Source organism: Triturus cristatus, chromosome 7, assembly GCF_964204655.1.
Source record: "Triturus cristatus chromosome 7, aTriCri1.1, whole genome shotgun sequence".
NCBI lineage: Eukaryota > Metazoa > Chordata > Amphibia > Caudata > Salamandridae > Triturus > Triturus cristatus.
In genome coordinates, this window is record NC_140590.1 from 1,046,512,026 (window position 1) to 1,046,527,536 (window position 15,511).

General features: G+C 50.5%; 1 protein-coding gene across 4 annotated transcripts in view; it reads right to left on the bottom strand.

Moving 5' to 3' along the window:
- The window catches only part of RBM27 (RNA binding motif protein 27), a 691,940-nt gene that overhangs the window by 319,299 nt on the left and 357,130 nt on the right, over positions 1–15,511 (bottom strand). For all 4 annotated transcript variants that reach the window (XM_085618112.1, XM_085618111.1, XM_085618110.1 and 1 more), the window contains one exon: positions 2,009–2,150. In XM_085618112.1, coding sequence (XP_085474238.1) covers positions 2,009–2,150 — 142 coding nt within the window. The remainder of the gene's footprint in view (positions 1–2,008; positions 2,151–15,511) is intronic.

Sequence of the window (15,511 nt, forward strand, 5' to 3'; positions counted from 1 at the left end):
ACAACCACCAGATCCGCTCAGTCCCATAGAGTCTGAGCCCACTGGTTAGGTAACAATTGCTGAACTGTCTCATGAACAGAAGTATGTATAATCAGTTGTATGGATATCGCCATCGCTCAAAAGATTTTCAATACAGCTCACACTGTCTGAGACATCTGATCACAGTGAAATTGTTCCTGGAACACCAGCAGTCTCCTTTGCATTGGTACATGTCTAGCTGTTGCTCCAAGAAAATCTTTTTTTGAGGTGCGGCTCAGGAGACATTCAAAGTGAATTCAAACAGGTAAAGTAGGTGTATAACCTTATTGATTTGCTTATGTTGATGCTTTTATAAGCAGTCACCAGATTTTGGATATAACTTGTTCGGGAGCCAAGCTATAACTTAATATCGGTGATATATGATCAAATCTAATTCTAGTGAAAAGGAGTTTTAGTAGGTGTGTAACAGTTTTGAGGGGAGCAAAGGAGGATTGAGGAGCCCCCCTCTGGAATGGAATTTACAAAATACAGACTGGATGACTAAACACATTGGCAGCTATTTTCTGTTTGATTGGTGCTTGGTTTTCTCATAACAGTGATGCTGTAAGAAGGCAGATTGGGCTAATCCGTTCACGTGAGGGATGAGGAATATGGTAGTGGTGTGTTAAGCACAAGGATTTTAAGTTTAAGGCAACTAAAGGAGAGAAATCTATCTTGAGGTCATCAAGGAACAGTGCCTTAAGCTTATTTTTGTGTCTGGGTGCGATCAGAAGAAATGAAATATTAGTGCTCAGCATCAAGAATTTGAATGTGTAGTTCCATAGCCAGAATCCAAGTGTGTGCTGTAATTGAGGGATGACATTAGCACATATAATAGTGTCAGCATCTTCTATGGCTGGAAACTCTTGACCCATCGACTATCACACTTAGTAGTTTGAGACACAGACTGAACATGCTGGTGTGGAGCACGGAAGAACACTGTACAACAAGTGCCACCTTTCCAATGAGGTTTTGGCTGCTCTCTACCCTAGTGGGCTAGATTGTTAATATGTAAGCCCCAGGCACACAATAGTACAGTAAAACTAACTAAATAATAAAATGACTCTACCACCTCCTCATCCTAGAGAGTTGCATCAGAAGTAGGATCAAAAGTTCAGTATAAGTCACTTTTAACGAAAAGTCATCAGCAACCCTATGTCAAAACACCTTTGTGTTTACCATAGAGTGTTTCAGGCATCTTGACAATCTTTGGTTTAAAAATAAAAATAATAAAAACAATCCTGGCACATGGCGGTTTTATAATCCCCTGCCTAACCAAATTACACACCTTTCACCAACTAATTCAAGGAACCTTTTGTTAGACCTAGGGCCAAACAATTTGTATCAAGAAGCAGAAAAATGCATTAAAATAATTTTTCTTTTGGGGTCATCCTTCTAAAACATGGTCTTTGGAAGATCAAGAAAGGTCACTGGTTTAGGTTAACAGATGACTCCATGTCATCGAACTCCATTTTCCAGTACTTGACTTTGCCTGAACAACCAAATAAAAACTAAAGATGTAAGCTGCAATTCTTTTCAACTTAACCAAACTGCCTAACTTGCTTATTTAAAAAGGAAATCCAAGAATTGCTACATGGTGTCTCTGATGACAATGAGCCATTTGGTATAGCTGTGCGAAATATTTCATTCCTCAGCCGTAAACCAGCTGTCTCACCTTGCCAATTCAGCCCATACATCTAGATTTCGTGACATGAAGAAATTATCTGCTGGGTGAAATCTTGATTTTAGATATTGTTTACTCTATGTTTTTGGAACTCTGGTTTATTAGTGAGATATTCAAGTCATGCCAGAGGTTGATGTTCTTTTGCAATTATGCGCAGAGCATTTGAATTTAGAATACATTTTGACAATACAACAGTAAAAATCCTATAATATATTCACACATTAGCTTTTAATATTTGATCATTTAGGTATGTTCATGAATGTAAAAAACTGTTTAAGTTAGCGATTTAGTTCACAAAGTGCTTACTTATCCAACCAGGGCTTCTTTGCAGGTGGACCATCCACAGTGGGCATGGGCCTTTTCCGATCTGGTTCAACTACAACTCGGTTGATAGTGTTCTCAGTTGTAACTGGCGTAGGTGAATCCGTCTGGATGACAATATTAGCGGCTGGAAAGCAGTAATGAAGAAAAATGATTAGTACATTGATCTGCTCTGCAAAGAGGTAGGAGTGTAGGAAAGAGAGGAAAGGGCAGAAAGGGCACAGAATTAAGTGAGGGGAGCCTTCATATGTGGAATGGCATCTAATAGTTTCCATGGTTGCTCACTCTGTAGCGCACTGTGCCTTTTCACAAGGACTATATAAGCTTTCAACTGGGTAGACGCAGGTCCCAATCACAATCAGGGAACAAGAAATCCCTTCTCCAAGAACACAGACCAAAAAAAAAAAAAAACATTTTGACACTCATTCCTTAAGTGGTAAGAAACAATACTTTTTTTTGTTATTGAGCACATATATTCCTGCCTAGATCCAGAGGCCAGCAGGGAATAAAAAGATGAGTCATCAAAATGATTTACTTCCCTCTTAAACCCAAATTTATTTGGGAAATGTTATCTCCTTAAACTCTGTTGAAAATAGGAAAGGGACCAAGCAAGTTACAAACCTGAGGTGTGGAAGTGAGGAAGCAAACTAGTAGTGTTCGTAGTCAACTGTGAAGCAAAGGAACATCCTGTGGGACTGCAGGATAGGGATGTGGAAGTGGGCATCCTGCAGGTCGACAGGCACCATCCAGTCTTCTGCTTCCAGTGCTAGCAGAACCAGAGCAAGGGACAGCGTGCTGAACTTGTCTTTTTTGGAGGAACCAGTTCAAATCCCGGAGGCTGAAGATCAGACGAAGGACCCTGTCCTTTTTGGGGGATAAAGAAATATTGCGAACTTTCCTGTCCTGGTACCAACTTCACTGCCTACTTTAGGAGTAAGGATTGCACTTCTTATTTAAGGATGTGCAGATGGTCTTGAGGTGGCTGGGGAAGAGAAGGATAAGGCAGAGGATTTAGAAGAGGAGGTTGGGCACACTGCCTTTCTTGACCACATTCTGTGTATTGCTTTATTGCCTGTAAAGGGAATTCACCTTCTGCTGATGTTGTTAGTGTTGAGTGGAGTATTTTCGGCATCCTCAAAAGGATAATTCTTTGCTGAAACCCAGAAAGTTTTAATCCCTTCGATGGGACTGCAGACCAAAGAACCTTGCTGTGACTTTATGGTCATTGAAGGTCTGTAAAGTGGAGCTCGCCTTAGCACCATAGAGAGGAGAATAATTAAATGTTAAATCCATTAGCATGGTCTGGACGTCCTGTAAAAAGCCTGTGTTCCACAAACAGGCCTGTCGACGCAGAGAAACACATCCCATTGCTTTTGCTACTGAGTCTGCAGTACCCAGGTAAGATTGAATAATTGGTGTTGCAGCAGCCTGCTCATCCACTATCAGCTCTGTAAAAGAGGTTTTGAACTCAGATGATAAGGAAGGGATGACTGCCTGGTCTTGCCCAGAAGGCGAGTAGCATTGATGGACATAAGAGCCATACTCCCTGCCACAGCATTACCATACTGTTCCATCTTCTTTGACTCTCGGTTAGATGGTGTAGAAGGGAATGATCCAGGAGTCAATTTCGATTAACAAAGCTTGTACCACCAGACTTTCTGGAAACAGATGTGTTGAAAGGAATTTAGGGTCTCCCGGAGCCAGTTTTTTAAGTGCTGAGCTATTGATCGTGACACAAGGGTGGACGTAGATAGTTTCTCTCATATGACCAGTATAGGCTCCATTACAGCTTCATTGAAAAGTAGCAGATGTTCTATTGAGTGGGAGGTGGGTCGCAGAAATTCTGTAAGAATATTCGACTTAACTTCCATTGATGGAAGTTGCAACTCTAGCATTGCAGCTTCCTTCCTTATTATAGAGCTATGAGTTCACTTCTGCAGAAGGAAAGCCCCATACAGGATAGTAGTTCCCACTCTAGGATAGTGTCAAGGCCACTGGCCTCCTTCAAGACTTTAAAATAAGGATCCATTATTGTTTGTCTGATAACATTAGCAGTATTTTGATCTTCTTGAGAGTCTGAGTCACTGAAGAAATATATGCCCTCTTCAATCAGCCTCTGTGCTTTCCTTCCAAAGTGGTCGGGCATCAGGGGTAGTGTTCTAGTAATAAATAAAGTAACCTTTTAGACAAATTGGTCTGTATTTAGTCTTTGAGTGTTTGACATCATTTCCTGCCAGAGTGTGCACAACCAATGCTTAGCACTACCCTCTGATAAGCCTGACTGCTCAACCACACTACCACAAAAGAGAGTAAGGTATTATCTACTTTAGCCTCTGCTATACCTTTGGGGATCCACTGGACTTTGTGCACACTATACCTTTCATTGGTATAGTATATGCAGAGACAGCTTCCTACAGCAGGACTCATCAACAGTTTAGTAATCTGTGATTTCTGTAGATTAATTTTAAATCCTGCAGTTAGTCCAAATTATTGGAGAACTGAAACTACTAAATCAGTGAGTGATAGGGGTTTGTCACCATCAATATCACATTGCGTGCACATCGGCTGAGTTTGTGTTCATGCTGCTGAATGTTAACCCTAGTAATGTGGCTTCTTGTCGTAACAGTTTGGAAAGCAGCTCATAGAGGGTGTACAGCAAGGGGGAAAAGAGGTAACCCTGTTTTATTCCTCTAGGGATTTTAAATATGGAGGTCGAGGAACCATTGTTTCAGACTCTAACTTGTGGATCATGGTGGTTACTGAAGGTCCATGTCTGAAATTTAAGTCTGAAGCCCATATATTTCATCGTGGCTGCCAAGAAAGGCTAGTGTACCTGGTCAAATGCCTTTTCAGAATCCCCTGCAAATAGTAGCGTTTCCTACTAAAGTTATTAATAATATGTAGTAGATACTGTGTGTTATCAGAACAGTTAAAAATCCTGCCTGAGCAGGGTCAATCAGCTCTTGCATATTAATACCAAATAAACTGGCGAAGAGTCTGGCGTCTACATTTAGTAAGGAAATTGATCTATACAAGGCACATAGTTGTGGGTCCTTGCATGGATTAAGTATGAATGCAATTGCTACCACTTGCATTGTCTGGATTTTGTTTTAGTGTCTCCTGTTCCATTGAAGAGCCTGATTAGTACCAGTGCTAAAATGTGGCAAAATGTTTTAGAAAATATAGGGTGGAATATCCATCCGGTTCCAGCGATTTTTCGGGTTGGATCTTAATTGGGCCCTCCAATGTTTTTACCTGGAACTCTGTTGGCTTAGGTAGGGTGAGCTCTAAAAAGTCTGTCACACTCTGATCATGAATGTCTTGTGCCATAAATACGTTCTACTAGCATTCTCTGATTTTGGATTTAATGACAGATTTTGTAGCTGCTAGTCTGACTATTTTTGTTTCTACGGTGGTGACATGGCCCTGTGCCACTCTAGCACTTAGCTGCCAGGTCAGTAGTTTCCCCACCTTTTTAACTTTCTGGCAATATTTCCGTTTGATTCCAAGTAAGGGGTCAACTCTGAGAGTTGAGTTCTGCTTGCTGTAAGCTTGTGCCAGATCATAAAGGACCTTTTGTTTGTGTTGTTACTCTAGTTCTTTTAACTCTGCCTTGATCTGTTGTCTTTCTTGCTATTTTGTGCTGAGAGACACATCAGTGTGCCTCAAATCATTATCAGTGCATCCCAGAGCGTGTGTATTTCAACAGCACCAGTGTCATTTTCCTTTAAATACGTAGTCACTGATTTCTTAATTTATTTTAGTTTTTTTGCTGTTGAGAATAGTCTCTGAGGTGCCATCTATTAATGTTGGTCGTAATCAGTGCACAGTCTGAGAGGGGCTGTTTTCCTATAAAGGGGTCCAGTTGGGCATATGTTTTATGGGTTATAGAGAAAGGAGTGTAGCTTTTACTATGTGGATGGCGGTGCCTCCAGGTAGCTATAAGGACTATTTCTATTAACTACTTAATACCTTCCTATATCAGAGCACACAACTGAACTGATATCTGTAAAGACCTACCCAGATCGTTACTCATCACTAGATTAAAGCCCTCGCCTATAAGGATATCTTTGTGTGAGGTATGAAAGGTAAGAAACTTTTCCTGTCCGGTATTAGGTGTGTATATTGAGGATATTGCAAAAGTATATTCTCCCTTAGAGACTGACCGTTAAAAATCTACCTAGTGATTCAGCCACTGCTTTATCCATGCTCCCCTTATAGCAACTGGCCACTACGATGGCCACTTTCTAGTGTCAAAAGATATGATGTGTCTGGGGAGCCACCTCGAGTGTAGTCTGTGCCAATCTTTGAGTGAGTTTATTGTACTAGGCAAATTTCACAACCGAATCTCTCAGCACTGATAAAATCGCCCCTCCTAAGTGCGATGTGAATATCCCATATGTTCAGGCTCAGAAAATGAATGTCCAGAATTTATAGACTTGAGAGTTATAGTGTTTGTATAATGATCTTGAATCAAGCAGAATGTGTGGCATATCTCTAGTCTGGGTGACAAGTCACCCCTATGCATGTTACAATTATGTGCTACCACCCCCCAAGGCCCCCAGAGAACGAATAACAACCAAAGAATAAGCTGTAAATATAACAGTCACCCACAAATGGCTCTCTCTAGCCTGTGGGTCAAGGAGTTCCTTCTCAGGGAACAGTAAAGGTGTCCTCTTCGTTACCTCCGTGTCTCTTTGATGCAGCTCTACAGCCTATCATTGCTTACGTAGTCCTGAGAGCCCTTCTTGCACAGGTTTGATCGATGTCAAGAGAACTCCTGATTATTGTGGCCCATTTCCGTTATCCTGGGTCTCACCCTTCCTACGTAGCTGTGTTAATAGAGCCAGTCTCTCTCCTTGTGCTATTTATTTTGTTGGCTTTGTGCTTATCGAAGAGTTTTGGATTCTTTTCCATCTGCCTGATCTGCTAGCGGGACATCGTAGGAGCGGCGAGGGAGACTTTCTGGTGATATGGCCCCACTTTTGTAGCTTAATAGCTGAGAGAGCAGATAAGAAACCTTACTTCCATCCACTTTATATCCGTGGTTACTTCTAAGAATGACTCTTTCTGTTGGCATTAATTAGGTGGCTGTTCCCATCTCCCTCTGTTTATGCCAGTGGATGCATGTGATCCAGAACTATATCTTCTTCCTCCACTGTAGGAAGGACTTCCCTAAAAAGTCTTAGAACATATGCCACCAGGTCTCCTCCCTCTTCACCCAGGGGTAATCTCTTGATACAAATGTTCTGCCGTCAAGAAGAATTTTCAAGGTCATCTAGGTGTGTCTGACTAGAGATCGCTTGATTATAAAGGTAAAGGACTTCTTGGTGAAGGGCTTCTATTTCTTCTTTCCGGGCATCCCCAGCATTCTTAAGAGCTGAGACTCCGTCCCAAATTGATTCATGCCTGTTTTAAGGGTCTGAACTTCCTGTTAGACTTCACAGCAAAGAGCCTGGAGATCAGATTCCAAGCCCTTAAGGAGTTCTTCTAGAAATGTGCAAGTCACCAGTGCTTCTTGTGAGTTAGAATCGTTGCCAGTAGGAAAGTCTTTACAGAGGTAACTAGTATACAATTTGTTCGAAGTGTCTTCTTTGGCTGTGCCAGTCTCGTTTGAAGGTGCTATTACTGAGGAAGGTACAAAGACCCCTCTTCACCAACCACGCTGAGCTGCTATTCCCTGCGACTGGGCTAAGGTTCTCTTGTGGAAAGCTGTGCTGCTGCTGTATTCATTTAACGCGACTTAGTCCAAAAAGTGAGTTGCAGGTTACTGAGATGGGTGGCAGACTCTGGGCTTTAGTACTACAGAGATCAGGGCCCAATATTGATAGTGGCACGTGCCTCATAAATGGCTACACCCAAAGGCCATTAAGAAGTACAAGTTTAAGTGTTGATAGAGGACTGTGCCTTCTTAATCAATTTTTCATAACAGAATAATTTCCAGAATTCAACGGTCGTTTTCTAACATGGTGTGTTTATTCCAAAGAATTTTTCACACATAAAACAAAGGACAGCCAACACGTGTTTCGCCCGTGTGGCCAGCCGGCCGTGGGCTTTCTCAAGGCAGGTAATTGTCGCTGGTAATCCAGTCCTGTGACAGGCATGTGTTGCGGTCTCTGCGGTCCCTGGAATGACCAGGTTCAAGTCCCACTGGGGCATTACGAAGGACACAGGAGGAAAAATGAATAATGCCCTTTTGGAAACGATTTACGACAGGGGACTTGAAAAGAGAAGGCTGAAATAGCCGAGAGGCAGCCCTTTAGAGTGCCCAGAGCAAAGCTCTGCTGGGCCAAAGAAAGGAGGAACAAGAAAACCTCAGAAAGATGGGCGGGAAGGGAATCCACAGCCATTGCTGTGCACCATGCCACAAATTTGTTCCATCTGCAGGCGTATACCGTCTTAGTGGAGGGACGCCTGGCTGCCAAGATAACATCACAGACTTCGGGAGGCAGGTCACACGACGTCAAATGCGGCAGCTCCATCTCCACGCAAGGAAGTGGAGGCTGGACAGGTTCGGGTGGAGGACCGTCCCCTGCTGCTGCGAAAGAAGATCCTCCAGAAGAGGAAGTCTGATCGGAGGATCGATGGCCATGTGTAGCAGCTCGTAATACCAAACTCTTCGTGCCCAATCTGGAGCCACAAGAATGACTTGTGCCCGCTCGCACTTAATCTTCTTCAGCACTCTGGGTAGAAGTGGTATGGGCGGAAAGGCGTATAGAAGACCGCAACTTCACTCGAAAAGCGTCGCCTAGAGAGTGCCGCCTTGTCAATTCCAAAGCGCAGAATTGCTGACATTGCGCGTTCTCTTCGGTGGCAAATAGATCTAACCAGGGCTCTCCCCACTGGTGAAAGAGACCTTGCACCACCTCCGAGTGAAGACACCATTTGTGAACCATCATGCACCTGCGTGAGTTCGTTCGCCATGGCGTTCAGTGAACCTGCTAGGTGTTGAACCACCAGGGATATGCCCTGATGTTCCAGCCATGTCCAGAGGCGGCGGGCCTCCTGACATAAGGTCCACGACCCCACCCCCCTTTATATGTTGCAGTACTACATGGCGGTGGTGTTGTCCGTGAACACCTGCACTACTTTTCCCTGAATAAATGAAAGGAATGCTTTGAGTGCAAGGCGAATCGCCCAAAGCTCCAGAAGATTGATGTGGAGCCTGGACTCCCCCGGAGAGCAGAGGCCTCTGATCTCCGCCTCCCCATGTGGCAGCCCCATCCCAAAAGTGATGCATCGGTCACCACTGTGAACTGCGGTTGGAGAAAGGAGAGGGATCTGCCTTCGACCCAATCCTGGTTCGTTAGCCCCCACTGCAATTGATGTGCAGTGCCCTCCGAGATTTGGATGCAATCGGACACGTTACCCTGATATTGTGCCCACTGGAACTTCAGGTCCCACTGCAGAGCCCACATATGCCATGTGGCATGGTCCACCAGCAGGATGCAGGAGGTCATCATGCCCAGTAGCCCGAGGGTCATCCTGACCGAAACCCGGGATAGAGGCTGAAAGATCAGAATCATAGCCCAAATATCCCAGACTCTATGTTCGGGAGGATAGACCCGAAACTGCGTTGTGCCCAGAACCGCTCCGATAAAGAGGAGCTTCTGAGAGGATGTCAGGTGTGACTTTGGCATGCTGATGAAGAACCCCAGCAAATGCAGGCGGTCGGCCGTAGTCTGGAGGTAGGAGACGACAGCCTGGGGTGAGCCTGGCTTCAACAGCCAGCCAGAGAGAGGGTAAGACTGGAACCCCTGATCTGCGCAGATGATCAGCGACCACTGCCATCACTTTCGTGAACACCCAAGGGGCGCTCGTAAGGCCAAAGGGGACGACGGTAAACTGAAAGTGCTTGTGGCCTACCTTGAACCACAGGGAATGCCGGTGGGCCGGCAGGACGGGGATGTGAAAGTAAGCATGCTGCAAGTCTAACGGGGGGCGTGGTTTGGACGCCGATCGGGATGGCGGCGTGAGCCTGCAGCTCCGTGCCTAATCCCCGATATTTATCCTGAGCTCCGGCCAACACGCGCCGCAGCTGGCGCGAACCTGCTGCGTTGAGCACCGGGACGGCGGTTGACGCCGCGCACGAGACGGCGGGGGCCCAGGCGAGGTGCTAGAGCCGGGACACGGAGCGGGACGAACGGCGTCTGCTGCACAAGATGGCGGCGGCCCCGGACGGAGGAGAGTAAACAACCCAGACGGAGGCTGGTGACCGCGGAGCAGCCGGCCGATGGTGTAGCGGAGCGGGGCTGGTCACCTATTGCCCGGGGCTCTGGGACCACGGTGTTGGGGCGCGGCGCTCTCCGCCGTAGCGGTGAAGACCGATCCCGCCGGCCCCTCCGCCCTCGAGGCACCCGACACAGACTACGGAGGGGACAGCGGAGCTGGCGCTGGACACCGGAGCAAGGCGCCTGCCCGCGGGCGACTGCGGCAGCTGAGCTGCGGAGGGGGCGAGAGCGAGAGCTGCGGAGGAGCTGGCGGCGGAGCCGGACGACTCGCGCCCGTTGGTGGTGGCGGATGGTGATGGCGGCCTGAAGAGATAACAGCGCTGGGCTGCGGGAGAGCTGCGGAGCGGAGGGCCTGAGGACTGCGTGGAGGCGCCCTTCCCCCGGAGGTGAGGTTGACCCATTGGGGTGAACTGAGCGGGAGCGACCCCGGAGCTGGAGCAGGAAGGTGGTGAGCCCGCGCTGTGTGTGCGCTGTCGTTGGGTGAAGCCGCGGAAGACCCGTGCGCTGGTGGCGGGTGGCCTTGGCGCGAGGACGACCTGCTGGATTCGAGCGGAGGGGCCCTGGGCTGCTGGGTTGCCGGGCCCTGGGGGAGCGGACCGCCCCGAGGAGCACGCTGAGAACGGGGAGCGGGTGCCGGGCCCTGGCTCTTCGCTCCCGGAGTGGACGGACGGCGAAATAGACCCGCCTGCTGGCGGGGCCCTGAACTAGAGCTGGTGCGGGGCGGGATGGCCACGAAGGGTGTCGCGCCGCATGTGCCCTCTAGGCACGACCGGGCGGCGGAATCGGCCGCAGATGGAGGACCCCAAGATGACCCGGGGGACACAGCGCAGGAACGGCGCTTAAACAAACGGCTGGATGGGATCCTGGAGGCCATCACGGCGACCAAGGAGGCCTTGCATCAGGACATAGCGCAGGTTGCCACTGGGCTGGGACTCTTAAGGGCCGATCATGCCAAACTGGCGGACAGAGTCAAAGACAATGAGGTGGCGATCCGGGAGCTCAAGCCGGCGGCGGCGACCGCAGAACGCAAAATCGCTGAGATCCTGGGCCGTTTGGCGACACTGGAGAGGCGAGCGGAAGACGCCGAAGGTCGCAATCGGAGAAATAACGTGAGGGTGGTGGGCCTGCCGGAAAAAGTTGAAGGGGATGACGCCGTGGCATATATGGAGGACTGGTTCAGGAAGGCCGTGGCCCCGGAGGGCCTCTCCCCCTTCTTCTCCCTGGAGCGGGCGCATAGGGTCCCGGCTCGCCCGCCGGCGCAGGGCCGCCCTCCCAGACCCATGTTGGTCAGGCTTTTGCATTATAGGGACAGGGACCTGTTGATCCAGAAGGCGCGTGCAAATGGCCCCTTCCAGGTGGCCAACAGCTCGGTCATGGTGTTCCCAGATTACACGCAGGAGGTGCAGAAGAACAGGGCTTCTTTTCTGGCCGTAAAAAAGGAACTACGGATCGAGGGCCTACAGTACTCCCTGCTGTTCCCAGCGAAACTACGGGTCATCCTGAGCGGGACGACCCACTTCTTTCAGACCCCTGAAGAAGCGTGGACATGGCTGGAGTCGTATCGGGCGGGCACGGCCCGGGGAAGGGCAGAGGAAAAAGGGAGGCAGGAACCGGTCCAAGTGCGGAAATCCCAACGTATCCGCAAGCGCAACAAACTTCAGAGAGCGGAGCGGGATGGACAGATGGCGGATGACAGACGGAGGGCGCTGGCAGCGACGGCGATCATAACGGGCTCTCAAGGGGAGCAGACTTCAGTGGGCTCGGATTCTGGAGAGGAGGCCGGGCAGTCCGGCGGAGAGATCTCGGAGGCTGACAGCTCCGGGGGGCCGGTGGTCACCCCACAGACGGCGGATGGACTATTTGACGGGTGATGCGGGGGGGGGCCACATTTGTGACTCTGGGTCCTGACTGGGGGTCCCGGTGCTCGACGGACATGCAGGTATGGTGTTGAGACATTCGGGGGATGCTGGGTGCGGGGCGGGGGGCTTGGCCTGCCCTAGGTCGGTTCTGACCACCCTCGAGCAGCCCTTAAGGCTTTCTGTGGAGACGACCACAGATTAGGGACGGTTTGGTGGGGGGCAGGTTTGGATGGGGGCTGATAGTGCGTTATTAGGTCCTGTTCTGGGGAGTGGGTGGGGGGGAGTTTGTGGGGTTGTTCTGGTTGCGGGGTTCTGTTGCGCTGCTGTAGGTGGGCCTGGGATGTTGGTGTGCTGGGGGGGTACGGGTTGCAATGGGGACATTACCTAATTTGAAATGCCTCACGTGGAATGTTCGTGGCCTCCGCACTATGTCGAGACGACACAAGGTCCATGCCCATCTGGTGAGGCGAGGCATACAAATCGCACTCCTGCAGGAAACTCACTTGACTCAACAGGAACTCACTGCGCTGCAGAGGAGATGGCGGGGCCAGGTGTTTGGGACTACATGCTCAGCGTTTGCCAGGGGAGTGTTGATATGGGTGCGGGCAGGAATCCCATTTCAGGCCACGACTCAGTTGGTGGACCCGGGGGGTAGATTTGTGGTGGTGGAGGGGAAGCTCTATGGTCAGGATGTGGCCTTATGCAGTATATATGCCCCCAACACAGATCAGGCCCGCTTTTTTGTTAGCCTGACGGGTTCCTTGGCGCACTTTTTGGCGGGCCCCATATTGATAGGAGGGGACTTCAACTCGATCACTGATGTGGCACTGGACCGGTCGCATCCGCCGTTGGCTGACTCGCCGGTGCGCCGATTAGCGGCGCACAGGGCGGACTGGCAGGAGAGGTGGGGGCTGATAGATGTGTGGAGGGAGCAACATCCGGGACACAGGGACTATTCCTTCTTCTCCGCGTTACACGCGCTACACGTTAGGATAGATGCTATGTTGTGCAGCAGGGACTTGGCGCCAGTGATGGCACACACGGAGTACCTCACTAGGACTATATCGGACCACAACCCGCTGCTGTTGACGTTGCAGTGGCGGCGGCCGAGATCGGCGGTCCCGACATGGCGCTTGAGGCCAGAGGCATTGGAAGATCCAGTGTTTGGTGATGCGGTCAAGCGGGGCGTAGAGCAGTACTTTACGGAGAATGAGGGTTCAACGGCCACGAGGGCGATGGAATGGGATGCCATGAAGGTGGTGACCAGAGGCGTTTGCATGGGAACATTTGCGAATGTGAGGACTACTATCCTGACGGCTCTAGAGAAGGCGGAAGGGGTGTTGAGGGAACTGGAGCAGCGTAGGCCTGAGCGACCAGAATTGCAGGACAGGCTGCTTGAGGCAAAGGAGGTGGTAGCGACGGAAACTGAGCGGCTGAGGGGCTTTGACTACAAGCGGTATCTCGTCAGAGTGCATGCGGAACGGGACAAGGTAGGAACGCTACTGGCTAGACTAGCGAACCCGGAACCCCGGGGCTGCCCGGTTCTAAGTATTAGAACGGAGACGGGGGAGATGGTTTACTCGCAGGGGGCGGTGCTCCAGCGGTTCAGGTCATACTATTCGGTCCTCTATGAGAGCCAGTGGGGGGTGGAGAACTCCGAGATAACTGATTATCTGGCGACTCTTTGCCTCCCCCGGGTAGATGCGGAAACTGCGATGGTGCTGGGAGGCCCCATTACGCTGCAGGAGATTCGGGTGGCTATTAAGCAGATGGCCAGAAACAAGACGCCGGGGGTAGATGGCCTGCCGATCGAATTCTACGCGCAGTTTGTGGATGCCTTGGCGCCCAGGCTCTTGCTGGTCTACACTGAGGCCATGGAGCTGGGGAGACTCCCCCAGTCGATGAGGGAGGCCTTGGTGGTGCCGTTGTTGAAGCCCGGCAGGGATGCCTCGGATGTGACGTCATATAGACCTTTGTCTATGCTGACGGTCGACTACAAAATATTGAGTCGCATATTGGCCACTAGATTATTACCGCACATGACCAAACTGGTTCACGGGGACCAAGCCGGTTTTATCCCCACCAGGAGCACAGCCTGGAATATTCGCCGCCTGGTCCGTATCATGGACAGCGTCTGGGACCCAGCACAGCGGCCGGCAGTGCTCGCCGTGGACATCGAAAAGGCTTTCGATAGCCTCGAGTGGGGATACCTCGACGCGGTGCTCGAGAAGTCCGGCCTGGGGGAGGGGTTCGGACGTTGGACACGGGTCCTTTACTCCTCTGCTGCGGCTGGGAGCGGTCGTGTCCGCAGCATATCCAGTATGCAGGGGTACCCGGCAGGGTTGCTCGTTATCTCCCCTGTTGTTCGCCTTGGCGATGGAGCCTTTGGCGGTGCAAGCGCGGACAGGAGCGGCGTACGGCGGGGTTCGTTGTGGGGAGGAGGAACATCATATATCCCTGTACGCGGATGACCTCCTGCTGTACCTGGAGGACTCCGGTGATGCCTTGGAGGGGGCTGTGGAGATGCTCTCGCGCTTTGGCGAGCTCTCGGGCCTCAGGGTCAACTGGACCAAAACCTGCGTTTTCCCGCTGCGGGCAGATGTCCCGTATTGCCCTCCCACTCGGGATGTGGTATGGGAAGCTAAATGCTTTACTTACCTGGGAGTCCGGATATACCACGATGTCGAAAATCTCTTGGACGGTAATGTAGGGCGCTGCATAAGGGCATTGAGGGGGTGCATGGCCTTCTGGGCTGCCCTCCCGCTCTCGGTGCTGGGCCGGGTCGCGTTGCTAAAGATGGTGGCTCTGCCCCGACTGCTCTATTACTTCCGCACACTGCCGATATGGATCCCGCAGCGGATCTTTAAAGAATTGAAGTCGCAGATCATCAGCTTCCTATGGGGGACGGGACAGCGACGGGTAGCCCTGACGGTTCTGATGCGGCCTAAACTAGAAGGGGGACTGGCGGTCCCCGATTTTGAATTATACTACCTGGCGGCGCAGCTACAAGTGCTGACACAGAATGTGGCCAGGGTATTCCGGGGCCCGGAGCTGGGACGAGGGACGGGCATCCAGAGACATGTCCTGTCTTACATAGTCATGCAACAGAAATTAGACCTGAGAGATTTGTCCATCGAGGAGCGGACTCTCCGGCTATGCTGGCAGAGGGGCATGCGGAGAGCGAAGACGGTAAGACCTTATGCACCGGAGATCCCGCTGGGGATGCTGACGGCGCTGCCGCATGGAGGCGACTGGTCCCCGCTAGCGGAGTGGGAGGAGCTGGGGTTGCAGATGGTGGGGGACCTCTATATAGATGGGGTGCTAGCCCCCTTCGGGGCCCTGCAGGAGCAGTTTGGCCTCCCGGATGGGAGTTATCTCCTGCACGCGGCGGTGAGCGC